General features: G+C 49.8%; 1 protein-coding gene across 8 annotated transcripts in view; it reads right to left on the bottom strand.

The window, feature by feature from the left end:
• Position 1: 1 nt before the first annotated feature.
• PPFIBP2 (PPFIA binding protein 2) overlaps positions 2-11,466 on the bottom strand; it is a 158,251-nt gene continuing 146,786 nt past the window's right edge. For 5 of the 8 annotated variants that reach the window (XM_068554732.1, XM_068554734.1, XM_068554735.1 and 2 more), the window contains 7 exons: positions 7,965-8,115; positions 7,568-7,679; positions 7,268-7,356; positions 6,832-6,954; positions 5,500-5,625; positions 4,645-4,833; positions 2,938-3,662 (listed from right to left, as the gene is read on the bottom strand). In XM_068554732.1, coding sequence (XP_068410833.1) covers positions 3,468-3,662; positions 4,645-4,833; positions 5,500-5,625; positions 6,832-6,954; positions 7,268-7,356; positions 7,568-7,679; positions 7,965-8,115 — 985 coding nt within the window. In that variant the 3' untranslated portion in view covers positions 2,938-3,467. Of the gene's footprint in view, positions 71-1,224; positions 1,291-2,937; positions 3,663-4,644; positions 4,834-5,499; positions 5,626-6,831; positions 6,955-7,267; positions 7,357-7,567; positions 7,680-7,964; positions 8,116-11,466 lie in introns of those variants that run through there. The other 3 variants (XM_068554740.1, XM_068554738.1, XM_068554739.1) reach the window with 3 other exon arrangements.

The following is an 11,466-nucleotide window of genomic DNA, read 5'->3' as shown; positions in this document are numbered from 1 at the left end:
ATCACCAGTCCTCAGAGTTGGGAGCGGCCAGGCGGGAGTCGGTCAGCAGCTGGTCCTGGCTGAGCATAGTCTGAAAGGACACAGCCGAAGGCACTGTTCAACAGCGTTTTGGTCAAGGCTGCCCTGCGGCCATGATGTGGGAAGCAGCAGGGCACTGGGTGTGGCCCTGACTCCAGCACCCTCTAAGTTCATGGTGTCCCAGGGACCCCACGTGTTGGGTCAGAATAGACAACACTATCAACAATAAATTGCTCCTACCTTTAGAAGTAAAGTTGCTATTTCAAGGCCACCAAAGGCCTATAGAAGTGATAAGGGCAAGGCTGGGTAGATTCATTTCAGTGTGTGAGCCAAGAAAAAAACAAATTGAAAACAGTGATCTTGTTTGGATTCGGGGAGACCCCCCCCCCCACCGCGCCCACCTCCTTGACCGTCTTGCCCTTGGATACAGCCTTCATTACCTGCCTCAGTAAATCAGCAAAGCCCTCAACGGGCTGGATGCTCTGGCCGCTGGGCTCAGTGCTGGGGCCGTCTAGGAACTGTGAGGCCCTGCAAGGTACAGGGCCTCAACAATGTAAATCTTTTTTGTGACTGGCCTTTTACTGCCAGCTCCGGGCTGCCTGGCAGCCTTGCAAGGAGGATATTAGGGAAGCCAGGGACCGGAGAGACAGTGACTTGCCTAAGGTCCCAGACAGGGACCAGGTCAGCCTCCCTCCAGAGTGGCTCCTCTGCCCTGGTCCAAGCTGCTTCATATGGTATGGCTTGTCCCCACTGGACATGCCAGGATTTGCTCACGTGCCTGTGGTGTCCATGAAGCCAGAGGCGTGATAGGAAATACGTGTCTCATGGATGCAGAGGGCAGAGCAGTGGCCACCAAGCCAGGGGCGAGGCCTGGGCTTTGGGCTGACGAGGCAGGTGACCCAGAGCTGCTGAGCATCTTGGTTTCCTCACCAGCCTTGGGCCTGGGAAGAGGGCCTGAGACCTAGCACACCTTAGCTGGTTTCAGCTCAAGGCTGGCAGCAGGCCAACAGAGAAGGCCTCTGGGCTGCTTTCCGTCTTGGCTGGTTCAGGCTCCAGCCCCAGCCCCCAACCCCATCTGCTCTCCCCCAGCAGAGGCCCTGATGCCACAGGCTCTGGAGTAGGCACGGGGGCTGCCCCAGCACCACCCCAAGCTCCCGGGGCCTCCCCAGCGCCTGTCCTACTGTGGGGAGAGGGTCAGAGTCCTACCGTGAGGCGGTGAATGTCTTGGGAGAGGAGCCCTATCTGCGTCAGGGTGCCTTCCGAAGGTGCCATCTGTAAAATGGGCAGCAGCCTGGTCAGCACATGTGGACTGAGCTCGTGGTTCGCAGAGGTGGCATGCAGGTCCTAGCCTGCTCAGGCGTGCTCCCCAGGCGAGCGGGCAAGGAGTGGGCCAGGCCCTGAGGAGTGACGGGTGGAGCATACGCTGCTTCCGTCCCTGGGGAAAGGCAGAGCCTCCAGTGTCCCACACCATCACACACACACTCTCCTTCATCCCCACCCCGGCGCCAGCACTAAGGGGACACAGGAGCAGGGCACAGACGGGCCCTGTCAGAGCAGCCCTTTAGCACAGGTTCAGAGCTCCAGCTATTTCCAGGAGCAGAGAGTGGCAGGGATGAAGGCCTTCAGGATGCTGAACACACTGAAAATTTCCGGCACCAGCAGGACCCCAGACACTGATGCCCCAGTATAGGCATAGCTAGGCATCCTCAGGGAGCTGCCAGGGCGTCCTCACTCCTAGGAACCTCCCTCCTCTCCTTCTCAGGCAAGTGCTGGCCCGCTCCTTCTTCCCTAAACCTATTTGGACATTGTAGATTTGCCCTTTTAGGGCATCGAGTATAATCATTTTATAGGTGGGAAAACTGGGGCCCACAAAGTGATACAGGCCTTGCTTGAGGCTGCACAGAGAACTAGTGACATAACAATTCCATGCAGGGTTTGAAAGCAGGCACATGCGGAGATTCTCCCACCAGGACACGATAAGAAACAAGGGACAAAGCACGCCCTGACTGTGGCTTGAAACTGCAGTGCCCGGGTATCAGCCCCGGGGAGCACCTGTCATTCAGTGGTCCCGGCCCTGGGATCAAACAGCAGCCTTGCCAGCTGGCAAGCCTGTGCCCTTATCTCTTACTGGCTGGACTTCAGGGGAGGCTGGGAGGCCATGGCCTGAGACTGCTGGTAGTTTAAGCAGCAAATCTTCACATCGCCTCCATCTGGGACAGAATCAGAGTGTTCAGACTGGGGTCATGAGGCCCTGCCCCATCCACCAGACAGTTATGATGCTGCCGTCGTGCTTCTGCAGACGAGGCCTGGTGACCCAGCAGAGCCAAAAGCTGCGCTGGGACTAACTGGGATCTCACGAGCAGGAGCCCAGACTGGCAGGTGTGTCCCTCCCCCTGTCCTTGGCCAGGCCAGGCCCGTCTGGAAGACCCATTACCAGTTAGTCAGCCTCTAAATCAGGAGGACAGGTCTGTTCCAGCTCCACCAACACAGAGCAGCCCCCACGGGGTTACAGGCCCAGCACGGTCAGTCACAGCGGAGCTGGCACAACACATGAAAGAACAGAGGGCCTTTCCAGCAAGGCCGCCTGGTCTCCCCACGCCCCCTTCACTAGGTGGCCCATCGCGCTGGAATGGAAACCAACTTCAGGGTCTGCACGACAGACGTGACCTCCAGTAAGGATGTGAGACACAAAGTGCCTCTCAGCTTCACACCGGGCAGTGGAGCCTGAAGCGAGGCCACAGACCTCCAAAGGATGGGGGTCCCTCCTTGCTCCAGCCCCCTCACCCAGGACACCCACAAATCCTGACCCAGCTCAGCGGCGAGCGGCGTTGGCTCTCGAACTGCACGATGAGCAGCACTCCATCTCTAGATGCGCCCAACTCACTTCCCTGGACAAGATTAAAGATATGCTGTGCAGTTTGCTTTCTACATAAATATGGGTTTTATTACCAGAAGGAAGCGACTACCTCTGAAGGAAGGCACAACAGTTCCATTGTCACTGGGGCAGAAGTTCCTGCTGCTGTCCCTTCAGCCTCAGCCAAAACTGTGGTCACAGGCCTAAGGCACTTGGGATTGCCCTCAACGGGGGCACAGCCGAGGGGCCTGAGAGCTGAGCCTCTCGGGATTGTCCGTGGTCTCTGGACCTGTGTCCAAGCTCAGGTATTGCCACTGGTGCTGAAGGTAGACATTCAGACTTACTGAAAACGTAGAAGCATCTTTAAGTGTCTTTCCTCCTGAGTCCCCAAGGCTGGCCCCTTAGCAAAGATGCAGCAGCTCCATACCCGGCCACCCTCAGGATCTGGAGAAAGACTGGCCCACGGGTACACAATGGCTGGAATGTTCTCCGCAAGTCATGCACATACACAGGGGGTGAGGTGCAGTTACATGGTGACACACACGGAGTTACTGTGAGCTCTCAGGACGCACAGACAGTACAGGTGACAAAGGCATCAGCTAATCTGTCCCACCTGGTCCAGCCCATCCAGTTCAGGGGCATCGAGGGGGCTGAGGCCCTGGTAGCCAATACAGACCCTGTGACTGTCACCGACACTGTTGCTGGGCTCCATTGGGCAAATGTAGTCTGTCGATTCATCGAACTTCTTTTTTCTTATGTTTCCAAAATGTGAAAATCCCAGTTTCCTTGGCTAAAACACAGCAGATGCAAGATTATGAGAAAGAGATTATCAAGCTAGTGTGCAGCTACTACTGACAACACATTTTAGAACAGGCCGACGAGGAAAGGAATAAGGCAAACTGCTTCTAGAAAAACTCAACAAAATAGAGCCCCTGTAAGCAATTGCCCTTCTGGGGAAAAGCCAGCAGATAAATCATCGTGAGCAAGCAGAGCTGCTCCTCCAAGACTCCGTGCCTGAAACTCTAGCCCTGCTGTCCCACTAGTGACGTTCACATTCCCCGGGGGGACTGGGGATTCCCAGAGGGTGCCGCAGTCTGTACAGAGGCTGAGCTCAGAGGACTTGGCGTCACACGTGGAGCACTCCCTGCCTTCTGTTCACAGCACCTTGGGAAGCCACACGGACAGCCCTAGGTGGCCCTTCCTCCCTGCTCCAGCTTTGTCCTGAGTTGGCAGGGCAGCTCAGGCAGGTGGAATGGGCTTTGTGGGATTCAGAGCCCCAGTGAGCGGCGCTGGTGCTTGGATGACCTCGGGACCTCTGGATGGCTGTGTGCTGGCCACCTCCACAGCACAAGGTGACCACGGCTGGCTACCCACAGGGACACTCCTTACGTTGGCAAGACAGCTTAGACCAGGACCCCACATGGCATGTGGAATGCAGATGGGTCTGACCAAAGGGAACCCACATTCGGGAACTTGTCTGCTTTGCACAGCGAGTCAAGGCAGCATTGGGAGAGAGGACCCGACGCTGCCTGTATGTCATTTCTGTGTAAAGAAACCTGCACACCCTTGGACTCAAGAGTGGCCGGGAACTGGGCTAACAAAGAGTAACAGAAAATCAAACCGAAGGTGGAAACCAAGGCAGAAGCCAAAAGAGCCTCCTTGTCCAGGCAGCCCACTTGGGTTTGGCTCCAGGCACTGGGTCAGCTGCTACACAACTCAAGGGCCAGAAGGCAGGCCCCTGTGGCCACCCCAGAAAGGGCCTGACAACTCACCCGGACTTTGGCTGTGGTGGTCAGTGGCGTGTAAGCAGGTGAAGTCATTTTCTCTCGCTTCTCCTGCTCAGCCTCAGGGCCAATCAAGGCATTGAATTTGGTGGTCAGATGGCGTCTGAGGAGTGTCTTTTGTGGTGGGATATTGAGAAGCATGGCCAGGGTGTCCCCAGTGAAGCGTGGCTCCAGGATCTAAGAAGAAACCACAGACAAGCCACCCAGTGGCGACCACCGGTGGCTCTAGGTGATGACACTGAGAAACAGTCCCCCAGGAGCCCGGGCGGCCCCAGGGCAGGGGCTGATGCTCATCCACTTGTCCTGTGTCCCCCTCCCCTCTGTCTCCCTGGCACAGGGCCCGGCTCTGTGACCGACCAGCAGAGAGCTGTGCCCTCTTAGATAAGGCTGTCTCCCAGGGTCTACTCTGGAGGACACCTGAGCCACCCCTTCCTCCTTTCCCTGCTGGCTTTGCCACTTGACAGATGAGTGCTGATGCAGATCGTATCATGACAAGCAGGAGAGTACATTTTGGTGGCCTCCCCCTCCCTCCCAAGCCCTGTGTCCCTCCAGCAGCAGGTGGAGCTTCCTGGTTAACAGGCAGTTCTCACGCAGCCCCTTTTTCCCGGACTCCTCTGGGTCTGTGGCTCGGGAAGTCTTTCCAGAAGCCATCTTGTTTGCATGAAATCTAGTAATTCTCAGCCACAAATGATCAGATTCTACTTTGAGACTTCAATTTATGCAAGGGGTTCAGATGAAGTATCAACATTTCTTACTGGGATGCCTGTCTAGCCCTTAAGACATCAGTGTCTGAATACCCCAGGTGTCACCGAGGCAGGTGGACCAGCCCAAAGAGCCACTCACAATGAGACCTCCATGGACGCCACTCCCACGAAGGTTGGGCGCATATTCCGCCAGGTCCACGGACCGCAACCATTCCATCACCCTGTGGTTGGACCATTGCACAACTTCTGAAGGAGAAAGGTTACTCTGTAAGAGGGAGAAGGAGAGTGGAGAAGTTAGGCCTACAGGTCCTACCAGGGTCCTCTGTGGAGCCACTCCCTGTGAGTAAGCTGGCCCCGAATGCCTTGCCGAAGACAATCCTTACGCCTACGGACCCAGGCCTCCAGGCCAGCTGCCTGAGAGCCCTCCCAGTTTCCAAGAAATAAAGCTCTCACTGAACTTGCATGCTCTTCTACAGAGATATCTGATTCCAGAATCCCGTTACTCCCTGACTCTGGTTACTTTGGGACTAACACATGAAAGCATGGGGCTATTCATTCAGTGATTCAACACAACTTTAAAGAGGACTATCAGTTACACGCTGAGTGTTCTATAGAATCAAGATCTCACTGGTGTGGCCCAATGTTTGGGGAGAACACATGTTACGATACTTATACCTAAGTACCCTCAAGTGGCACCTGGGTCTTCAAAATGCCCAGCACTATGCCTACCATATAGAAGGTTCAAAACGTGTTTGTGCAACAGGGAGAAGAGAGGGGATGGAGAGTAGAGATACGAATTTTTAATCCCCCGGAAAGCTGAGTTACTCTTACAGCAGGGTTAGTCTTAGCTCCCATGAACATAGGAGACGGGGTGTGACTGACAATTCTGTAGCTTTGGGGCCCACCCAGAACTCCGAGGTTCCTGGAACATTATCAGGGAATTCTCCAGGATTTGGGTTGCTGTGTTTACCTCCATGATTTCTTCTCTAGCAAAGCCTGCTCATGGATTCCCTGTGTGCCTGGGGCTGGAGGTCAGTTAATTTTCTACCAACGAGTAGGGGGATCTATTCTGAAATGTCTGGTTCCGTATGGGTTCCTCTTATTCTCTCCTCTGTCTGCTTCGACACCGTCTTTCCATTTGGTCTTGCCCTTCCCTCTCCTTTGCTCCATTTCCTCATCTCCTTTAATCATTATGATGGCTTTGAAAGACTTGCTGCTACTGCCCTCCAGCCCATAGCATATGTCTCCCAAAAGGAGGGGGGAGTTGGAGGGCTAGTGGCTGCTGTGGGACGCAGAGTTCAGGCCACAGGCGTGTTGGGGCACCATGAAGCCCTAGTAAAGGGAAGAATCCACAGCACCGTGGTCCAAAATGCAGCCACTTTATGACTATGTCATTCTGGTTTTCTCACGCCCGATCTTACAGGTGTCCCAGCTCAGGGCTACCTGGACAGGAATAGTGTCCTGCCCTCACCTCATTAGCTGGCCGCCGGTGCAGGCAGTGAGGGTTGAACTTGTTGACATGCAGCACGTGAATGGCACATTTGATGCTGAGATGATGTAGTTGGCTGGTGACTTTTAGGAAAAGTAGATCATTCTGGAAAAGTAAAGTTTTGGTTGATGAACCAGAGCTTCCAAAGTGACAAACACCCCCCTCGAGGCTCCTTCCCAGACCATACAGACAAGTGGTCTACTACACGTCAGGAATGCATGTGGACACGGCAACAGCTTTCCTTGGCGCAATGGTTCGTACTCTGCTAATTGGGACCTCTTATGTGACAAACGACACTGTTTTAGACCTGAAGGATATGAGGGAGGTGTGGAATCAAGTTTAAATACCGCCATGGGGACACCTGAGTTGAGTTGGGTGTTCACAGGGACAAGTGAAACACTGGAGGAAGGATCCTCACCACAGTTAGGTACTGCAGCATTCGCCCGTCGACTCTGGATTCATGAAACTGGTCTTTGTACTGGGGTAAGCCAATATCATCAAGCCAACCTACAGAAACGGGGAAGTGAAATTTGTGAAAATGGGAGACTGTGGATGCAAAAAAAAAAAAAGGCAGCAGCGAATTATCATTTTGAGTTCCAGCTGTATTTCCCCCCTAAAGTTTAGTAATCCGTCTGCCTGTCCCAAGGACACAGCTGTCTTTGAGGCACACATTCCCAGGGAGCCGTCAGAAACATAACACACGTATGCCTGTCCTTACGTGTCACCCAAATGTGGTCTAGTAGTGCAGACTTCTCCTCCTGCTTGGTGTTGATGGCTTTCACTGCTAAAACCAGCTTTTTCCTATGAAGAGGGTGCTTAATTCCCAGCTCCTGAAAGTGAAAGATGAAGACAGATGTGAAATCTCGGCGGGCAGCCTGGCTCTCAGAGGATGCTGTGTCTTGGTGGAGATACTCCACCTGGGTGGAGCATGGAAGCGGACCTCTGCCCGGCGCCCTGGGGTCAACCTGAAGTGACAGAGAGAATCTCGCCCTCCTTTGTCCACTCTCCTGTGTGTGGGAGTGGGTGGGCAGTGGAGGAATGGGGGGGGGCCTCACTTCCCCATGCGCTGGTTTGGGGAGAAATGGGAGCCTCCTAGCCCAGGGCTCAGCCCTTACCTTTTCCATGTCCTGAGGGGTAGCTGTCAGTAAAGTGTGGCCAGAAGTCACCCACTGCCTGGCAAAGATCACGTACTGAGCCAGGCCAAAGTCCTCCAGCCATGCACACACACGCTCTGTGCTCCACTGGGCGAAGGGGGCGTTGGCATCACTGGGAAGCAGGAAACAGCATGACCCAGTTATCAGGAGAGCCTGGGCTCCAGCTGAACATAATAGCACCTCACAAAAAGGGACTAGGTTTAAACAGAACCCCCCATCATGGGATCCAGTTGAACAAAATCCCACTACAATGCACTCATTGGGGGTAGACGGTAGAGTTTCCCGGGATAACCCCTGGTCTGAATCTCAAGTCTGCAGCTGCTGGGAGCTTGGGGCAGTTATATGCTCCTCAGGAAGCTGTGCTCACATGTGCACGTGCACGCGAGCCAAAGCCCAGAGTCGCAGCCCCGTTTGGAGAAAGATCCACACCTGAATCATGTTTTACACAGGGCTTAATATCGTTTTCAGGAAAATGCTTAGAAAACTAGGAAAAGGGTATCTAACATTTAAAAAAAAACCACAAAAAACCTTTCTCCAATCAACAACAGTTAATGCCTTATTTACTAATGAAACACTAGGGGCATTCACAGTAAAGTTAATAAAAGACAGTATTTTTTTTTATCACATGAGTAACACTAGTCTGAGAGTTGCAGCAAATATAAGAAGAGACAAAAATAAAAAATAGAGCTATTAGAAAGGTAGAAATAAAAGAAAGCCATTCTTTTCAAATGATATGATTGCCCACCTAGAAAACCCAAGAGAACTCAGTAAGGTGGCTAGTTATAAAATACACACACTCCTAATATTTATGACATACACAAATCAATAATTTTCTATATACCATCAATGCACAGATACTAACATTTTTGTTCAAATAATGCACTCACAGCAACCAAAATTATAAAATGTCTAGGAGCTGTCTTTATAAGGAATGTGTGGGTCCTGTGTAACTGTATGTGGGGTTGGGGGGAGGTGGTAACTATGACACGCAACTGAGCAGCATAAAAAAATACATGAATAAATGAAGAGCTAGATCATGTTCCTAGACAGGAAGCCTGGGTATTACAAAGCCATCAGTTCTTAAAGACATCAATTTTTCATTTAAAGTGTAAAGGTAATGGTACACTCAAAATACCAGTTGAGTCTTGGGGGCCGGGGGGGGGCATGGAGGTTGGCAAAGCAACTTTATATTCATTTTTTAAAGGAGGATTCATGGACTATAGAAGACTACCTATTCTAAAAGATTCCTTCCAAGAAAGTATTCCTAAAATGCTGGTTAAAAATGTTGTTTTTTTTTTTTTTTTTAAAAAAAAAAAGTTTTTTTAATGCCTAGATGAGGCATCAGTTTCTTAAAATGAGGGTGTTCCTTAAAGGGCCAGGATGACCATAAAGCACCATTCTAGAACAAGTGCTGGAGACGATGTGTACCTTAGAGCAGGTGCTGGTCACTCAGCCTGGAGCCTGGGTTTTAATGAATCATGAATAGGTGCAGATCCAGGTTTCGTGAGAACTGGAACTTATAAAATTTGGGGGGCCCGCTAAGAAAAGTACACAGTTTGAATATGGAATTAGGAACAAAATGAGTATTTAGAATAAGAAAACAAATCACAAAAAATTATAAATCTAATCAAACTGAAAAAGATCATGAAATCCAGAAAAATAATATTTTTATTAATTAGATATACCTCCTAGATATACCTCTATAGTACTTTACCTTCATGTTTGGGGTGCATATTCTTTGCTTCATCATATGTCAACAACTCTATAACATAGCTGTCCCTCTGTATCTGCCAAGGGATTAGTTCCAGGATCCCCATAGACTCCAAAATCCAGGGATGCTCAAGTCCCTTATATAAAATGGCATAGTTTACTCAGCCCTCTGTATTTGTGGGTTCCGCATCCACGGATTCAACCAGTGGAAATCCGATCTGCAGTTGTTTGAATCAGTGGATGGGGTGGGGCTGTATTTTCTCTGAGAAGCTTTCCGTCTTTCTTCTAGCACGACTGACCAATATTTTTTTGTTATTTTGATAGTTTTTTTTAAGTTTTAGCTTCACAATTTATAAATGGTATTGTCAAATACATTTTTAGAATCATCAAATTTAGGAAAACCTCTATCAAGTGTCTTTTAGATGCGAGCTGTAAAATTCCATAGCGTTCAAGTTTTTTAGTGCTGATCTTAAATATTCTTTGAATTGATAACATTTACTTAATGTTCTCGTGGCTGTTGCATATTAGGCAACATCACCTTGGTCAATGTCAGTATATCATGTAAAATCAGCAAGAATTTTTCATCTTTTGCCAATGTGTTCATATAATTCACTTTATATGAACAACACTCTAGGAACCTATTTACTATTTTTGTTTGGAATTTATCTGTTCCTCTTAGTGAATTATTGCTTTTGGTTTGAGCTGGGATTTTTTTTTTTTCTTATTATCGAATAGTTTCTCAATTTCAATGCTCATTTTATCACTTATTTCATATTCTATTAGTTTTCAATTTCATTTATTTTCTGGTTTCTGGGAATTGGGAAGAAACAAATATTCTATGCATCAGAGGGATATTTCAGTTCTGAGGGGAAATAAGTGTTTTTGAGACTGTAATTTGAAAGCCTCTGTCCTGTAGACCTTTTCAAAACACCCTAGAGCTCTGATGCTCCTCTACCCTCGATTGTCTTCCCATTTCCCCCTCTGTGAGTGGTCTCTGCCCTCCTAAGCCTGTGCTGCTCCCACAGTAGCAGACCCAGCTTCCCTACCCTCCTGGGGTTCTGTCAGTGCCAGGGTCTCCCATACTCTTGTCCAGGGCCACAGCTGAACATGCTATTAAGTAATTTAGAGATGACAGAGAAAGTACCTCTCATATACAGCCAAACCACTTGTTTTATTGACATGTTCCAAAACATCCTTCCAAATTGCAGTTAAAATGATGTGAGATTTATCAAATAGGCTATTCCCCTGGTAGACGGAGAACACAGGGTACACTTATAATTGTATGTATATATTTCATTAGTAAATGCATTTCTGAAAAGAGAGGACTTCTGTTTTGACTAAGCATCTGAGAGAACCAAATCTCCTGCTGAGGATTTGGCAAATCTGATGATTGGAAAGAATTTCCACAGACTGGCTTTTGGTTTTGCATATTTCAAATGTTCTTTCTTTTTCCACTACCCCATACTTCTGAAACCAAATGCCAGAGGACAAGTTCATTTTGGTACAAGATCTCTGACTTTGCATCTTTGTATCAGAATGCTGGGCACACTGGCACATTGGAAGCCATTTTTATAGTAGGACAGCTAATTAACTAAACCTAAGTAAACCAAACATGAAGTGACTGCAAACCACATAAACATAATCCCACTAAACCCAAACTAAATGGATCCCCAACTCAACTTCCCCATAGCCAGATCCCAAAAATGCCCATGGGTATTCCAGCATCATCTGATATTAGGCAAAGTATAGAACA

The sequence above is a fragment of the Eschrichtius robustus genome, chromosome 11 (assembly GCF_028021215.1).
Source record: "Eschrichtius robustus isolate mEscRob2 chromosome 11, mEscRob2.pri, whole genome shotgun sequence".
Lineage (NCBI taxonomy): Eukaryota > Metazoa > Chordata > Mammalia > Artiodactyla > Eschrichtiidae > Eschrichtius > Eschrichtius robustus.
Note: the sequence above shows the minus strand (reverse complement) of the source record. Positions and strands in the feature narration are given on the sequence as shown.